Source organism: Drosophila persimilis, unplaced genomic scaffold (assembly GCF_003286085.1).
Source record: "Drosophila persimilis strain 14011-0111.01,24,50 unplaced genomic scaffold, DperRS2 tig00000431-arrow-pilon, whole genome shotgun sequence".
Classification (NCBI taxonomy): Eukaryota; Metazoa; Arthropoda; class Insecta; order Diptera; family Drosophilidae; genus Drosophila; species Drosophila persimilis.
The window spans coordinates 840,194-859,325 of record NW_020825312.1 but is presented as its reverse complement, the minus strand read 5'-3'; the positions used below and the strand labels follow the sequence as shown (position 1 = coordinate 859,325).

Genomic DNA, 19,132 nt, shown 5'->3' with positions numbered 1-19,132 from the left:
TCATCGTCTGAATTAATTGATTTGTTGACATATTTGGATTCTTTATCAATTATCTCTCTATAAAAACTCAAATTAGTAATATGGAAAAGTTCAGCGTATGTTTCATAAGTGTAAACGTCTCTGTCGTCTTTGAGCAATAGATAGTCACTATGCGTATAGTCAATTACTTCCGCAGTCGTCAATATAACAAAAGTCAGTATTAGTATATTCGCATACATTTTCTGGAAAAAATATTTAATATTTGATGTTATCTTTATGTATAATTCTGTTTCTATTGTTGATTATAATTTTATTCGGTCGATTTTCCTTAACTACCTGCTTTTTGTATCGGGATTGAAGTTTATTTCTTTCCCCGAATTTCTTTTCATAGACTACTTCTCCTATTTTATAATCTTTTTCTCTTCTATCTTTGTTATGTATCTTAAGCATTTTGGTCTGAGCTTCCTTAAGTAATATTGGATTATGTTTGTGTTCTATTTTGTTATACAATATGTCATATGGCATTTGATTGGTCGTTGAATGTATCGTCAGGTTATATTTCAGTGCCGCCCTTATTATTATTTCTGAATAATCTGTTAGATTTAGTTCATCCTTGATGCACCGCGCTATTTCTGTTAGTGTGGAATGTACCCTTTCTACCTGACCATTTGAGGTGCTGTGTCTGGGATCAGCATAATAAATAGTTAAGTTACTTCTTTGTATGAATGATCTAAATTGTGCTGAAGTAAAGCTTGGTTCGTTGTCAGTCATTAATGATGTTGCTAACGGAAAGTGTTGTAAAATTTCCATTACCTTATTTTCAATGTTTAATTTACTTTGAATTTCCTTGACCACCAAGTATTTGGAATAAGAATCTATACAAGTTATGAATGTTAGGTTTTGGGCATAGTATATGTCTAAGTGTAATTGATCTCCTTCTTTTGCTGGAATGGGAGCTTCCCCAATTGGAATTTTTACAGGGTGTCTCCGATATTTGTTTTTGTTACAGATCTCACAATTTTTTATATATTCTTTTAATTTTTTGTGCAGGTTTGGCCAATAATACAGCTTAGTTATTTGTTTGTAATTTTCGTCTAGTCCTCTATGGGCTCTGCAATGTGTTTCTTCTATAATTATAGCTTTATCTTCTGAATTTACTACATCTTGGAGGAACTTTCTTGTGAAGAGAAATTTATTTATGAAGTTTTCCTTTAGCTTATTTTGGATAAGGTATAAATCTTCTAAAGTGCAGTGTATTCCTGTGGTTAAGTGAGGCTGAATAAATTCTTTTAAAATGATTAGCAGATTGTCAACCGTATCAAATTCAATAATATGTCGGGTATTTTCATAAACTCTTACTAACTCATGAACTGTGAATCTCCCTTGCGCTAATAGTAGCTGCTGTTTAAATTGGTTTAGAGGCTTGCTAGTCTCTTGAATGACGTTTTCGAAACTACTCTCTGCTGAATGCTGAGTATTTATGTCTGATTCTGATTCTGTCTGGTCGACATCACTATCTGTCATATGATTTATTTTAATCCGAGATAACGCGTCCGCTACTACGTTAGTTGAGCCTGGCTTATAAATGATTTTTGGTGTGAAACTTTCTATGAAGTAATACCAACGTTTCATTTCAACATTTGGATTTTTTTGCGACATTGCAAAGGACAAAGGTTGGTGATCTGTATGTATTTCAATTCCACTCACTCCGTATAAATAATTTCGCAAATTTTTTAATGCCCATACAATAGCTAATAATTCTTTTTTATTAGTAGCATATAATTGCTCGGTTTTACTTAAAGTTTTAGAAATAAATGTTATGGGATTCCCATCTTGCGACAAAACTGCACCTATTGCTATGTCCGATGCATCTGTGGTTAATGTGAATTTTTTATTGTAATCTGGTTGTACTAATTCAATATGTGCTATTAAACTGTCCTTTAAATTATTAAATGCTCCAATTGCTGGTTCATCCAGCTGTATTAATGCTTTCTTGGATGCCCTTCGTGAAACTTTCCCATTTACTCCGCTCAGATATTTTGTTAAAGGTTTGGCAATTGTGGCATAATTTCGGACAAATTTTCTGTAATACCCTGTTAGTCCTAAGAAGCTACGTAGCTCTCTGATATTTTTAGGAATTGGATAGTTTTGTATTGTGGAGATTTTGTCTGGATCTGTTTTAATGATATTTTGGGAAACAATGTATCCCAGAAATTTGGTTTCCAATTGAAAGAATTTAGACTTTTCAAGTGAAATTTTCATGTTAGCGTTTTGCAATATCTGAATTATATGAATTAGATCTTTATAATGTTGTTCTATAGTTTTTGAAAATATTATTATATCGTCCATATAAACGTGACAAGTTTTCCCAACTTGTTCTCTAAGTATATCGTCCATTGCCCTTTGGAAAATTCTGGGAGCGTTCGTCAATCCCATAGGCATTCTTAGAAATTCATATTTGCCGTTATTTATGGAAAAAGATGTTTTTTCAATATCTGATTCCCTCATTAAAATCTGATAGAAACCTGACTCTAAGTCAATGGCCGAGAAATATTTCGCTTTACCTAAATTGGCAAGGATTACTGAAGGATCTTGCATAGGGTATCTATCCGGTATAGTGTTTTCATTAAGTTTCTTAAAGTCTATTACTAATCTATGCTTAGGAGTTCCGTCCTCATTTACTCCCTTCTTTGGTACTACTATTACCGGTGAATTATATGGGCTTTTACTAGGTCTGATTATACCTTCATCTAACATTTTACTTATTTCGTTATTAACGAAATCGTTAACCGAATAAGCGTATGGATACTGCTTGCCATATACCGGTCTATCGTGTTCAGTGTTAATCTCTCCTTTTATATCCGTTCTGAACGGTAACTGTAAATTTATATTGGCATGGTCTTCTTCGATGATAGATACCATTTTCTCTCTGAGATTTTCTAAATTGTCCTCTTTGTAGGTTATTGTGTTATACAATTTCATTTTTTTCAATTCAGAATTTGCATAATTTTGAATGTCGGATATTTCTACGACGGCGCGTTCAGGATTTTTGCATCCCAAACTTTTAAATTGTTTATTGTCGGATAATTCAACGACGGCGTGTTCAGGATTCTTTAATCCCAAACTATTCGAACTTTTAGTGTCGGATAATTCAACGACGGCGTGCTCAGGATATTTTAATCCCAAACTATTAAAACTTTGGATGTCGGATAATTCAACGACGGCGGGCTCAGGATATTTGAATCCCAAACTATTGACGGATAATTCTTCGTCGGCGTGCTCAGGATTTTTTGATCCCAAGCTATATAAACTTCCTTCTACCTTTACTGAATCGCTTTTCATTTCTTTTTCTTCTTCAAAATATTTTTTTATTATATATTCCTTCAACGGAAGGATGGTTTTTCCTTCTATAAAGGTTAATTTGTTTAAAGAAAGGACCTCGTCATATATTAGTTTCTCCTCATTGTCTTTATAACTTAAAGTCCCCTTTCCTGTATCAATAACCGCTCCGATTTTCTTTAATAGGTTAAATCCTATTAGTAAATCTGCCTCCATTCCATCTATTTCATAAAACACTTGCTTTGTGTTGAAAATTGTTATATTATGGAAATATTTAATTATTGAAAACCCATTCACTGTAGCAACTTTCTTATAGATTGGTAATTCATTTTTATTGTCGTAAATTCCTTTTTTTATATAACAGGAAGTTGCTCCCGTATCTATCAAAACTTTTAATTCTCTGTTTATTTTTTTGTCTACTCTTTTTAGGTAGGGCAGACCTACTTCGGGGGCTGATCTAAAAAATGATCCTCCTCAATGTTATTTATCCTCATTGCTTTATTAGCCGGTTGTTCCGACATTTCGTTTAGTTTTCGTTTCTGCGCTGGATTGTCGTTAGACTGATTATTCGGGACTACGTTTGCCCTAAAATGCTGGGCTTGGCTATAATTGTTATTATTTCTCCTAAAATAACCGTTAGTATTCTCCCGATAATTTCTATTGTTATTATTTCCCCTGAATTGATTGCTGTTCTGTCGGTTCCGGATTTGTATAGATTCGTCTACCTCCATTGGTTCTGGGGCCTGATTTTGTTGTCTATTACCCAAGAAATAGGGTTGTCCCCAAGACATGTTATTCCTCTGCAAATCCCTTTTTTGGTCGAATGGTGAACTGTTAGTCCTAGGTTGTCGTTGGTTGAATCTTAAGGTATTAAAATTATTATTCCCTGAATTTCTGGGACCGCTGAATTGGTAGGCAAATTGGGCCCGAATGTTATTAGATTGCAATTCCTGTACCTTTGCTAAGGCATTCGGTAAATCTGGGGGATTCAATGAAAATAGGATTTCAGCAATGCCGCCGTTTAGGCCAGTGACAAAAATGCGTAAGGCATTGTCTCTAATTTTTTTATTTGATTCCTTGGTGATCTCACTGTCCTTTCCGTGAGTCATTATTGTCTTATTTATTAACAAGGTCATTTTCTTGTTAACCTCGTTATAGAAATCTATAATTGAAAGGTTCCCTTGTCGGAGAACGCTTAATTCCTGTTCTATTATGTAAATAGGTCTCTTGTCACTGTAAACAAAGTCAAGCCGTGAAAGTATGGCATCAAAATTTAGAACTGTCCCGTGGTTGGTCAGTGCGTCATGTGCTGGTCCTGTTATTTTGTTTCTCAAAATTGTTAATGCAATATAATATTGCTTACTTCCTTTCTTATATAACTTCACTGCAGTTTCTGCAGCTTCCCTCCATCCTACATATTGGTTTAATCCACCATTAAAAATTGGTAGGGATTCTATTACCTTCAATGTGGTGTCGTCTCTTATTGTCTCGTCTATTGTTTCTGCCTGATAATCCGATACCTGATCGGATTTAGTTTCTATTTGCTGTTTTAAATTTACAATTTGCTCTTGTACTTGTGAAATTTGAAGTGCTATCAATTGTTTGACCAGATCTGCTGTGAGATCGGTCCTTGCTTGAGAGTTAATCATTTTTAGTTTTTCAAAATCTAAAGTTAGCTGATCCACTTTTAATTTTTCTTATATGTTAGTTTTTATAATCTTATATATCCTAATTGAACTTATATATTTATTAATACAACTCTTGCTCACGAAATATCCGGTAGGGGTCGTCCTTCTTAGTTTGGCAGATCTTCGAACGGGTCTTCCTTCTTAAATTTCTTTGCTCAGCTGGGTCTTCTGGGGGTCTTCCTTCTTTGGCTTCGCTGATCGTTTCACTTTCTTTGTATTTTGGTTTTGTCGGTTTTGTTGGTTTTGTTTTTTTAAAAACTTTGGGTTTCTTTGGTTTTTTTTGTATTTACGAATTGCCTTGATTAGCTTTTTGTTTTATTTGTATTTTGCGTTGTATTTGTATTTGTATTTGTATTTGTATTTGTATTTGTATTTGTATTTGTTTTTGCACACCCTAAGCTCCGGTTTGTTTCCTTTTTATCTCACTTTTTTTTATCTATATCACACAGTCACTCCGCGTTTTTAATTTTGAAGGATTTATTCCATTAATTAATTGTCCTTCGGGTTTCGGCACGACGCAACACTTTTATCATTCGGTGCTTTTTAGACAACGTCGCCCCACGTTGGGCGCCAATTAAACAACTGCGGTAGCGGATTGTGTTTTTAAAAAGTTTTTATTTTACTTCGAACTTCACTGATATAGATTTAAGTAGAGGGTCACAAAGGAATTCCGGGCCAAGGGATTGCGCGATCTTAATATTTAGCTAGACTTTGCGGTGTCGCTGCTGGATCAAGACTGATTTGAACTTTCTGATCTTTGCATCGTTGATCCCTTTCGGGAATCGTTTTTCTATAAACATTTCAATTGATTTCGCCATCCCGAGTATTAGATTTCGTCATCCAAAGAGAGAACTGTAAAAGGCCTAAAGTGCAGGATCTGCAGAAAGCCGGGAGTGAGATTGTTTATGAGAAGCCGGGTGTGGGCAAACATTGGTTTTCCATTTAGGCGAGTGTCAAAGAATGGGATTGCGGCGGGGGCGCTTGAGATTGTACATCTTAGAAATCAATTAGGCGGAGGCCCAAGATTGAAATTGTTTTCGTTTTGGAAAACCAAAGATTGTTTACAACTCGTATAAGAGCTCAATGGAATTGGGTACGTTAACTTGTATACATTCGTTGGGGCAGAAGCAGAGCAACCTGTCCGAAGACTGCCACGTACCGCACATACTCGTATAAGTCGAGGCAAACGCCTTTAATGGCATTTAATTGAGCATAAACTGGTCTCGTTTTTATAGACAATTTTCATCAATAACAAAGGACGAAATTCAGCCCGACATTAAGCCATCCCACATATAAAATCACTCACTTCCTTTCTGCTAACGAAATGTACGAGTACACTGAAAATAATATTATGAAATACAAAATTAAAATCGTCTTGGAAAAGAGGAAACCAACTTTAAGGCGAACGTCATCCAAGAAAACGAATTTGTTTTCCTTTTCATTTATTTCCCCATCAGTTTTCCCAATATTTGTGGCTGCCAAATTGAAATATGAATATTGGAAATCTTTTAATTTGATCAGCGACGCTTGAGCCAGTGTAAATCGAACGGCTGCCAAGTCAGCTAGAAATTCCAGTTGCTGCTTCGGGCCAGGCTGTAGCTACTCACATATACATACATATGTATGTATATGTACGTGCCTGGCATGGCCAAGGACCTACAGCTCCAGCTCCGAGCAGTCGTAATTGTCGTGGGGCACTTTGGATGAGTGAGTTAAACGCCTGAAATGATGTTTGACTTAGCCTAGTCCAACATGTCTGTGGTCTGCGTCTGCCTCTGCGTCTCCTTGTGCGTCTCATAATCGGTGCCACATAAAAAGTGCCAGGCAACGGCAACTGGCAACTGGCAACTGTACTGGACATATGGATATCTTCGCATATCCAACGCAGATATATTTTACTGAGCAGCAACTGAAGCATATCGACAACAAGTCAATAAAATTTATGACCATCACTTTCAAAGTGTCGAAAGTTTTCCTTCTCTTCTTTTCTCCTTCTGTGGACAAGCGCTCGAAGCTCGGTCGGTGGTCGGGGGGTCGGGGTCGGAGGTCTCTGGTCCGTCGCTTGTTTTCTATAATTTATGCCGGAGGATAGCAGGAAAGGGAAACAACGCTCATAAATTTCTTGCAGGGTTTCTTGGCACCTAATCTGAGCCACTTTAAACTCGCTTTAGCTGCCCCTCGCACTCGAACTCGCACTCGCACGGCCTGCCCAAACTCCATCTACGAGTATATTCGCACTGTTGTCTCTGGCGCTTTCCGCTTTAATTGTTTGCTCAACACCTTGGCCAGTTTCGTGGTAAGGTCTCCCTTCAATGTTGGTCCCGGTGCCGGTGCCGGTCCAGCTTACCCAACATAATAAAAGCTTGTTAGCGTAATTGCTTAATTGGCCAAGACTAGGGCCATTCCAACGCTCCTTCTCCGTCACCGTCATAGCCTCCCGCTCTAATGGAAATGTTTGCTGCTAGCTCTGCTAGTCCGATGACCATGAGGGTTTCACCACTTGGACCCGTATGCACACACTGGCAATATCCGTATCCGTATCCGTATTCGCCTGGCTTTCTGGCCACACGTATTGAATTGAGTGCGAAGATGGAGTCGTAATTACCTTGCTTCGGCTTTATCTGACGACTTGTGGGCTTTTTATGAACACACAATCTACGAATATATAATAATGTGAAAATCTGAGAGATATATAGGAACATCCTTTTTTAAATGCTCACCAGGTGCATACGGACGTATGACAATTAAAGCACTTGTCTACGTGCTGTTCCGTTTCCATTCCCTTCTTAAATGTATTTATCTGAAGAGGAATCTCAATGAAATTCCTGTTCTTTTATTAGTCTTTTCGTTTGCTCTTCGCCAAGCTAATCAGACAAAAGGAATCTGTTGGAAATCTAGGAGGCAACTGCCACAGTATCGATTACCACATCAACTGGCAATTGGCAGAGGTTGACGTAGAGGCGGGGAGGGGTGGGGTGGGGTGGGGAAAGGAGCGTAGTCAGGCATCAATTAGAGGCTTCCTGGTATGCCATTTGGCTAGAAGGAACTTCATTAAACGCATTTATTTCCACACACACCCACACACACACACACACGTAGCAAATATCTGTCTGTCATTCAAGTTGGCTTATTCAGCAGCTGCCGACAGCATAAATACGATTTAATAGACCTATCCATAAGTACCCCAGCACCACACACTCACTCTTTGTTTGGCAGGCGCTTAGTCGGAGGGGGTCCAGAGACTCAACTAAGATACACGAAGTGATTCTGCCCGTCCTTTCAACACTGCCCGTCAGTCTAAGCTTTTGTGTGTGGTGTGAGTTGGTAAATGGTAAATGGTAAATGTCACTTCTGAAACCCCCTTTTGCCATGGCCAAAGGAACACATGTTTCATAACACTCAAAATCCCCCGATTCGATTCGAGGACGACTACGACGACGACGATCGCGCGAACAAGTAAATGCCAAGCAATAATTTTTTTATTGCCAGCCAATGCCAATGCCAAAAACATTTCGTATCGAGTGTGCGTACTACGTACATATTGAAATAATGGCATTCCCATTTATGTGCGAGGTTCTGCGCGTTTGAACGTACATATGTCTCTCTGATAAGCAGCCAAAGTCCTTGTTATTGTAGCCGTTAAATCCACATACACACAAAAGACTTGAACTCGAATCCACATATGAATATCTGTGGGCGTGGCATGTGGGCTGCATTCACGATATTTATGCCCTTTGCTTTAGTGTCGGTTTAATCGGCCTCTTTGATTTTATAACACCATTATGCACTTTTAGTGTGATTGATTGCAGGGGAAGGATCTCACTGCTCGCACCCCCTTCTCCCGTGTCAGAATAGAACACATAACGACTCTGTATTCTGTGTATTCTGGCCTCCAATTCAGACAAGAACAACAAATATACAAAGAGAACGACAGATTTCTAAGAAATCTCAGGAGCCAAAAAGAGACTCAAAATACACACGGACACACTCGCAAGATACCTGCCATTCGGATACCACTTTCTGCTCAGAAACCGAATATATTGAATGACTAGCAAATTGTCTGCTTTCTCCAGGCTGTTGGTAAACAAACCTAACTTTATTTAGCTCTTAGTGATCTTAGATCGTAGATCGACTCTAAGCAAGAATACACATGGATTTGAAGGAATTCATATAATACGCTTACAAGAATTAACCTAACCAGGGAATTGATTGTAAAGGTTCCCACCACGTTTTGTTTTTAATTTGTATTAATTATAAGCTGATACCTAGCTTAAAATCTGACAGACTAGTTTTCATAGAAACAGACAGAGATACCATCTATGGCTATGGTATACATAAGTATACCTACATATATGTACATACATTAGAGATAATTAGTTCTGTGCGTTACACAATTCTGCCCACTGTAATGGTATAAAACGTTTTGTTTATGAATAGGAAATATTATCAACAGCTAAAAATGGTATTTTGTTTGTTATGTTTCGGCTTAAACTTGTTCTGTATAATAAACAACATTTTCGTCGGAAAAGTAGCACTCATTCGGAAGAAGCTACGAGTAGTGTTGTGATTCAGGCGTACTCCGCCCGTAATCCCACATCTGTTGGAATGAGGCGGACGAGGCCAGTGACGAATCACCGCTCCAGATGGAGCAATGGCGCCAGGACGTTTATTGGTTTTTCTTTTATTAATTTGATGTTTTTCTAGTGAATGCTACCGCCAGACGGTCTTACCCTACAGATATCTCGATTAGATTTTCAGGACCGAGAGTTGAAACGATTTTCAAAAGGGATTATCGGTGGTATTTTTCTTGGTGCATCGGTTTTCACCTGCTCAGAGTCCGTCATTTAGAACTTTTCCTTGACAACGCACTTTTGCACGCTCATCCGTAGTGGCATAAGAAAAGTTGCGCACAATCTGTCGTGGCATTTCTTATTGAGAACCAAACCAACGGCACGGAACGGAGCATAGCCACGGCAACGCCGTCACCTGAGTCCAAAGGCTTAACAATTGTGCAGCCGTCGGGCGACTGTCAACTTGCTGAATGTGTTAGGCACAATCCGAACCATTTTCTCCGGACTTACCCCGTCTGCACTGGTCTTGGTACAAGGTTGGCGACGCCAGCTCCAGAAGTGCTCCATTTCATCATAGCTTATGCGGATTCTGGGAGAAGGACGGAAGAGCCGGCACACATGCCACAGCCCTTATTATCTGGGTTGTTAAGTTACATAGCGAAAAGGCAAGGTGATATGTATTTATGGCTGCCAATATTACATACATATGAAGACTTTTCGTGACGAAGTACTTGTCGATATGAGGCCATTGTCGCATTACACGCATCAGCTGATCATCATTATTTATGTCACGCCAATTAGAAAAACGTGACAGACAGATTCTCGATGTAACTCGTATAAATAAACAACAGACTTTAACTACCGAGTATCTATAGCAGAAATATTTGATAATTGTGTATATTCACGGGTAGATAGTTATCGGAGAAGGCTGTTTGCCCTGTGGCTGGGGATGTCCTTGCCAAACATTTTGTTACCGTTTAACCATTTGCAGTTTTCTGCGGCTGCCAATGGCATTTTAAGTGCAGCCGTGCGGCGCCTGTGGCCACGCTGGAACAAAACTTACTGCAAATTACTGCGGTGAGTGTTTCGGATTGTTACGAATTTGATCAGAACAAAAGAGGCAAAGTTTAGGCCCCACTACGACTTATCAGTGGCAGTCGGGCTGACATTGTACTGGTCCGAAATCAAAAGGAAGTTTGTGCAGCCATTTGCCATTAGCAGAAAACAAGAAAAACACTATTTAGTTTTAAAACAAAACTTTCTCGCTTATTTACAGTCTCTGTCTGACTGGCTCTGCAACTGTACGAGTAGTTGCTCGAGTTTCTGCTGCTGCTGCTGCGGAGCACTGAACCTCCCTCATGCATAATGCAGATGGGTTGAACATGCACCATCTCGAAAAGCTTGTCGGTCCGTTTACTGAGACAGATATGCATGGCATTCTTCTTCATTCATTCATCCATTCACCCACTCTCTCATTCATCTGTAGCTCTCTTCTCCAGCTTCACCACAGCCCTGGCCACAGTGCCTGCCATTTATTTACTGTCCAGCCTCTCAGGACTGGAAGGCTAATTAGGCACAGCCGTGTGGGACTGTGCTCCGCTAACGACCCGCCTGAATAATTCATTAGCTAGCCTGCTAGGGGACAGCAGGCCTCTCCCCTCCTCAATCGCACTACTCACATCCACACCCACATCCACTCATACGAGTTTTGGTCTCGTTTCGGTTCGCTCTAAGTCCATGGCTTCAAAAACAACCGCAAACATAACCAAAATGTAAACAGGAACATTCTCTGTGGTTGTGGCCCAGATTCAACATATCACAGGAATATATCTCCAGACGAATGCAGACATGTATAGTGTACAATGTACACACATTTGTAATTTTGTAATTCTATGGATTTACTAACCAAATAGTGATATTTCTGACTCCAGTGATTGTTATACTATGGTCTTATAGTACATATATGCCTTCAATGTACATACTTTTGCCTTCCATTTTCGATTAGCCCCAAGAGACTATACTTTTTGGACGCCATCAGCTCTTTGCTTTTAATCAAATTAAATGTATTTATAAACTTTACGATCTCTACCATATATTCAGACATATACTAGACATTAAAGACAATCTCCCCCATAAAGAATATAAATAAATATGGGGCTCAAATAATGTAAATTCTGCTTGGTATTTATCGGACAACATTCAGATGGTAATTCTTGTTCATATAATATATTAAGTATATTTATGTTGGTGCACCTGTCTGGCCTCGGGCATTGGGGGGATACGACCTTAAAGGGCTCCTTTATTGTCGGCACGTTTTTCATATTTCTGTAATCCATTACCAAGTCTTCCCCATCTGTTAAATGGACGCAGCCCGGCCTGGGTCTGAGTCCTGTGTCCGAGTCTCCTTCAGAGCCCGCCACCTGACTTCAAAAGTTCTATCGCTGACCATTTGGGGAATAAACTTTTAGCATAAGTATTATTTTTCTTATGTCTAAGCCGATTATAACGAAGATGTTATGCTCTTGGAAATGAATGTTGCGTTTGTACAAAACGCAGCGTAAATATTTTTCCTTCAATACAAAATAAGACATTTACAAAGGATTTGCTGATGAAATTTCATATATTTTCTTTCCCACACTTTCATCTCTACTCTAGAGTAGACATTAAAGGTCAGAAATACTCTGAGGCAAACTTCTGTAGATTGCAAGGGAATTTTTACTACCAACAGGACAAAGGTAGCAGCAACCCAGTCCACCAGGCTCATGGCTGGGTGAGATTTGTGCTCGAGCAGGGCACATGTTTTGGCTGACTCATGGCAGTTGATTTACTGCTCTTGGGGGGCTAGGCAAATGTAGGGAAACTTGCCACGTACTGCCCCACTTCAACTCCCCCTTGCTCGGCAACTGAAACTCTTCTGCCAGATGCTGGATGGAAGCTGCAAGTTTGTTTGCATTTGCTGCATCTGTCATAAAAGACATGCAGGTTCGCTTTATTTCCACTAATGCGTTGTTCTTTGTCAGTGGGGAAAAAAATGATTCCTTCATCAGAATCCTATTTGATTCAGCAGTTCTTTTGGCCCTGCATTCGCAATCAAACGATGAGCGCCAATCCAATTGACTCTCGAATTTTTGCCTGAAAGAAAGAGAACTATGCGGGAAAAGTTCTTTTGTGATATTAGTAGGGTGCTTTTCGTTCCTTTGATATTACGGAGAGAGAGACCTATCCTCTCTAATTTATATCATGATAGACAATTCTTAAATAATTGTGTAGCGCATACATTTATATGTACATATGTGGAGGTTATTCTATTTAATATTCTGGCGATTTGGGTGTGTATTCTAAGTGTATGGAGGAATACCTTCGATATTTGTCTAGCATCCATCCCATCCATTATGCTCAGATTTCAGATCGTACTTACCCTATCTCAGTTAATTCTTGTACCGATTTCTCCTCCTCCACCTCCTTCGGCCAACTCGACCATCACATCCGACTCCCGGCAGCTGGTCGCGCTCGTCTCGAGGATACTGATGCCCGTGGTATTGTCGGAGCTAACGAATGGCGTCTCGCTGAAGCGCACTTCCACCGTCTGCTCGTCGCCAGAGTCAATGTAGTCTCCATCCTCGTCGGTGCGCCGACGGACGCGCCTCATCAGCTCCACCTGCTGCGGCTGCTGGAGATGCTGCTGGTGGTGCTCCCCGCCATGGACGAGGGCGGCGTTGATGCTGCGTCCACTGAGAATGGGCGACACTGCACCCGTGCCATTGCCATATGTGGGCTCGCGAGGTATAATCAGGAGCTTTTCCTTGGGCAGGCAGGTCTCCTGGGTGATGCCGTTGTCGTCCTGATCCTCCGCATCGCGACTGCCGCCGATCCCGCCCTCGCCGTTGCCATGATGGAGACGGGGGCCGCAGGTGTTGCGATCGCTGCGGTTATAGCCGCGGGTGATGTTGATGATGTTGTTGTTGGAGGGATTGAAGCAGGGCAGGACGTGCTTGAACTCCTTGCGGAAATTCTCGTTGAGCCAGGCGTAGAGGAAGGGATTGTAGCAGGTCGAGCTCATGGCAATGGAGTGGGCCACGAAGAAGAACAGTATGTAGAACCTCCACTCGTTGGACTTGACGTCAAAGTCGTCGAATATGTTGACCAGATTGATGGGCAGCCAGCTGAGACCGAACACAGCCACCATGGCGATAAGCATTCGGTTGGTTCGCTTCTTGCGATCCCGATCCGCCTCCTCCCTTCTCGAGGACTTGGAGCCCGGCTTGGCCCTGGCCCGCTGGTTCAGCTTCACCGAGATCCACACGTAGCAGATGGAGATGATGAAGAACGGCAGCACGAACTGCAGCGTGGTGGTGATGGCCCCGAACACCTTGCGATACTCCTCCGACGGCCAGTTCTCCTCGCAGACCATCCGGGTGTAGGACAGGTCCGTGCTCACCCCCGAGGTCATCACCTGCATGTAGGCTTGGGCGGCGGAGGTTGCGTCGGGCGCCTCAATGAACCCTGTCACATCGTAGCTCGCATTGAACATCATGGCCGCATCCACACTGGTGTCGTTCCCGCTCATCTGGGTGCCGTTAATCACCTCGTTAGTCATCTTCACGTACATGCCATAGGGCACCGTGGCCAGCAGTGCAATCACCCAGATGCTCACAATGATCCCGATGCAGGTGGAGAGCTTCATGCGCGGGTGGAATGGATAGATGATCACGAAGTACCGATCGATGGCTATGGAAGTGAGAGTCAGCGTGGATATGTAGATGCTGCAGCCCTGCGCGAAGGACACCAGGTGACAGAGCGTTCGCCCGAAGGCCCAGCGGCCCATGAACGTGTACAGCGGCGTAAAGGGCACGCCCAGGACGCACAGAAGGATATCGGACAGGGCCAGGTTCGTAATGAATATGTTGGTGACAGTTTGCATCGCCCGGTTCCTCAGCACCACATAACAGACCAGGACATTCCCGAACACTCCCAGGACAAAGACGGTGGCGTACAGCATGTAGAAGAAAATCTGCACGAACTGATTGTGGATGACGCCCCCCGACTTGTCTACCTCTATTTGGGCCGCCTCTGCGGCCGCCGCTGCTGCTGCCGCTGCTGCGGCTGATGCTGCTGCCGATGCTGCTGCCGATGCCGCTGCAGATGCCGCTGCCACTGCTGCTGCCCCTGCGGATGCCGCATCCGCCAGGCTGATGCTCGTCGCGGCCGTGGTCAGGCTCCAGTTGGTGGTCGTCGCTAGCGGCAGCTGCGTGGTGGTGGTCGTGGCCAGCCAGCTCAGGATGGCCATCTTGTGGACTCTGTTTGGTCTGGCTAATGGGTTGAGTGCTGGGTCAGAGTCAGAGGAGCTGTCCTATCTGTGCTCTCCTACTCGGTGGGTACTCGTCTTCCGGTTGGGAATGGGCTTCGCCGGATGTGCGCCACTTAAGCGGCCATTTCCGTCTCCGTCTATTTTGATCTCCCTACGTTGTTGTTCAGCAAATTTACTTCGCTACTTCGCTCATTGCTAATTGACTGAGTCTCCGGGTTCTGTAAATGGAAATGAATGATAGAGAGATGTTTTAGTTGAAGTATTTTCTCTACATGGGGGTGTATCATCCTTCTATCAAAGCTTTCAGCTAGATTCCCTCTCGCATATCTCATTATTATGACAGCCGAACCTTAGATACTCGTACCTTGAAAACTTCCTGGCATCAGTGCCAAAGTTTGCATTGATATTGTAGATCCCTTCATTAAAATTCATACAAAAGTTTCTAGTTAGGAATCGCTTGTCAGATGGACTTTAAAAGTAAGTTCTTTCCTCCACACCGCAGACCTCGTTTTCCCCCGATTTCCCAGTTCGTACTTTGCCTTCTGGCTTCTGCTTTTTGGCCAAAAGGGTTTAAGTTGTTGCCTTGACTGGCTTTTATTTTTAGTCCCTGTCAGACACGCTTCCAAGGAGCAGCTCCTCCTTCTCAGCGGGCTTCGGGGGTAGCGAGAGCGAGATTATTAAAAACAATGCGATTGTGGCAGTAACTGTCTCTGTCAAATGGGGGGAGGGCCAAGTGCAGTCAGGCGATAGGCGGAGGGCGGTCGGAGGAATCCATGCTGCGGAAATGGTCTGGGCAAAGACGGCTTTAAGCCAGAACTCAGTTGTTGGCCGATGTTGAAGCTGGAGCTGCAGCAGTTGTTCTTCGCACAATTCTCATCACGTCGTGTACTTGACGGGCGGAGCTTAGTATCCCGATTACCCCGAATGACCACTGGCAGCATAGAGTTTCCCAATTAGACTTTGCATCCAATCGAAACAATCGATAATAGGTTGCTGGTTGCTGGTGCCTGGCGAATGCCGGGGCGAACAACGAGCCGGACGACCAGAACACACCAAATCCCACCATTGTACCGGGCTTAGCCCTGAGCAGAGAACAGAACGGCTTTTAATTTCGTGTTTACAATGGGGAAGTAAATCGGAGCTTTATTGCTGATTCAAATGGCCGAAAGTTTGGCAATCCCCCAGACGAAAATTCCGATAGTTGATGGCTTCTGATCACGTTCGCTAAGCAAATTCAAATTTAATTGGATTGGCATAGAGGAGCAAAGTAGAGAAGCACGGCCGAATGCCGAAGTTCCCACAATCAGCAACAGCCCCAAGCACAGCCCCAAACACAGCCCCAGTCGTGGCACCAGACGGCCTAGAACATTGTTCGTTAAGCTGCAACTTTTACAGCTAAGAGCTGGCTAACGCTACGTCCCTGCACTGCCTTGCATGCCACAGATGTATGTTTTCTCGGAGGACGAACCTTTTACAGGGCTGAGAATGGAATTTCCGCTTTTAATGAATACATATGCTGAGCACCCTGCTTTCCAGATAACTATGCCAATCCACTCGATCCAAGGAGATTGAAGCAATTCAATTAGTGCCCATAAACAATGTGGCTTTGAGGGATGTTAACCGGATTGGAAAAGCTTTAAAGGAAGCCAACAAAAATATGCAAAATTAAACTTTTAAAGTTCAACTCTCACCGTTTAACTACGTGAATAAATAGTTAAAGTACAACTTTTGTATAGGTATCAGATGTAATTACATTATAAATTACTTTACCATTCCCCTCAATATTATGTACATATATCATTGAACTCTGAAAATTAATGCTGAATATTATGCGCTGTAAAAACAAGCCTCGAATTATAAAATTGGTCAGAGGTTGGAAGGCATCTACTGCAGTGTCATTTTAATCGGGAAATCAATCAAATAAATGCTCGTTTGATGTAAATTGTATCTAAATGATATGCATTTTAATCAATACACAATAAAGCACACAGCATGACTACAGATAAAGTGGCTCAACAAAAGGAGTAACAGGACTCAAGCTTTTCAATCCTTCAAGTCGATTGGGAAAATTATTGCGAAAACCTTTCTTCCCTCCGAATCACTGAATTGCAAAATATGCAATATGAGGCATTATTAATCAAAGAGAAAGCTGCAAAAAATTGATACAAATTACACAAGATATTATGCAAAGCAGATTGGCGGCACCCTGGGGCTATGGCGGAATACCGGAATCCGGTTCACAGGAAGAATGTCAAAACAAGGGCCCAGGGCAAGAATATAATCATTTTGATAAATTAATAGACGGAAGGCATAGCCGTGACTCTCCTGGCTTAGACCAGGACCATCAGCAGCAGAGCGACCATGTAATTCAAACTCTGAATTCTGGATAATACGTGTATAGCTATGTACGGCTATAGGTACGGTAGGTAGAGGCGAACAACGACAGAAAGAAAAATTGCCAGTTAACAATTTTCATGGCTGCTGGTAGACAGGGGTGTGAAAACAGCCAAGACGAGCCATAAACTTTATCAAAATCATTATCAGCAGCCCGCATTGGCATCCCCCAAGTGTCATCATCGTCATTCTCATCCTCGACATCGCCATCGCCATCGCTGATGGTCGGTCCTGCTCGCGCGCCTTACGCCTTACGCCTTACGCCTTACTCCCATTATCATTACCAACAAGCAGCACAAAGCAGCTTGAGTGTGTCATCCCGTCCTTTCCTGTCCTGTCCTGTCCTGTCCTGTCTTGTCCCGTACTGTTCTGTCCTGTTTTTGTCCCGCCTGTCGGCTGCTGGTGTCATCCTGCTGTTCCGTTGGAGCTACTGCTCCAACCGTATTGCCACACTTCGTAATTTTAATTTTGATGCATTTGTCACCATTTTTTGCTCGCTTTTATACTTACAATAACTTGTTCCTCGTGCCGCCTCTTCTTCTGCAACGATTTATCTTTGAGCCCGTGACATAATGAAACAAGGCGTTATGGCCGTGGCGAGAACAAACGTTCACTTTAATGGGATTTTATTCTGCCCTGCCCTGCCCTGCCCTGCCCCGCCCTGCTTTGGCCTGCCCTGCCCTACCCCACCCTCCTGCACCATACTTGTACAGTCACAACAGAACATAACGTTAAGCTCCTGCTATAAGTGCTAGTATATGGCCTACTTATAGACGCGTGGAGCATTTTATGGCGACAAGGTGCATGCGTCTAACCAGAGGGTGAAAGCCATTATTGAATTTCGTATTACAGGGGACTTAAAGATTCCATTCACACCATCGAGGGAGAGTCAAACATCGAATGGAAATACACAGTATAAAGACTAAGAGAGTAAATAGCATCTAACTCGTTAAAACTCGGTTTTTGAGAATTACAGCAGCCTGAGAATGGAATAATTTTAGTATAAATAGCCGGAAAGCTTTTAGATTAGGTTCGGGACAGTCAACAACCAGATAACTGTCGGTTAAATAGCGAGAACATTTCATGTAATAGTGAGATAACTTTCCGATACCCGGAAAATAATCAAATAACAGTCGAATAGTGGTTGGAACACTGTCGGCTAGCAATCAATCAACTTGCAGATAGCAGCCGGATGTTTGTGGAATATTTCGTCCAAAATACAGTAGTCCTTAATGTTGGAAATCTTCCTCTGCTCGGATTATAGTATTATTTGCATTTTCATTCCTTAAAAAGATTTTGTTTATATTTAATCAGGAATTTTGCAAGTTAAAGTTACAGTTAGTTAACACAAGCTAAAACCAGGACATGCGTTGCGTGTTCTGGCAGAGGAAATATTTATTTTCTCCAACCCCAGAGCAACCTCGACCGCAACCAAGAACAACTTTGGCTAAACCCTGCCCCTGCCGGGTCAGCACCCGGCCCCAGTTGCCGGCATTAACTACTTTTTAAGCATTTTTGGTCTGGCAATCCTACCAGAACTCTGCCGCTGCCGCTGGCCCTGCTCTTGCCCCTCCTTAGAGAGGGAAACTATGCCATTAGCCGGCACATAAATTCCATCGACTAATGATGTGGCCAGTGATCAATGCTGGCAGCTGGCGCTGGAGATGAAGCAGGAGAGTTGCTCAACCAGCTTTTTGCACTAATTAACATGGCTATTTTTATGATAATCAATTACAAAGTTTCAGCGGAAACTTGGACGTTAGTTAAACTCAAAAAAAAAGGAAGAAACGAAGAAAGTTTTATTCGCCATCAAAGAAATTACTCAACAGATTAGGGGCCACGACAGATGGATT

General features: G+C 42.2%; 1 protein-coding gene across 1 annotated transcript in view; it reads right to left on the bottom strand.

Annotated features, from left to right (window-relative positions):
• LOC6595748 (neuropeptide Y receptor type 6) overlaps positions 1 to 15,086 on the bottom strand; it is a 28,805-nt gene extending 13,719 nt beyond the window's left edge. Inside the window, exons 1-2 of the mRNA XM_002021329.2 lie at positions 14,774 to 15,086; positions 12,996 to 14,665 (exon numbers count right to left, since the gene is read on the bottom strand). Of these exons, the coding sequence (XP_002021365.2) occupies positions 13,002 to 14,665; positions 14,774 to 14,864 (1,755 nt within the window). The 5' untranslated portion in view covers positions 14,865 to 15,086 and the 3' untranslated portion in view covers positions 12,996 to 13,001. The remainder of the gene's footprint in view (positions 1 to 12,995; positions 14,666 to 14,773) is intronic.
• Between the last annotated feature and the right edge of the window lie 4,046 nt (positions 15,087 to 19,132).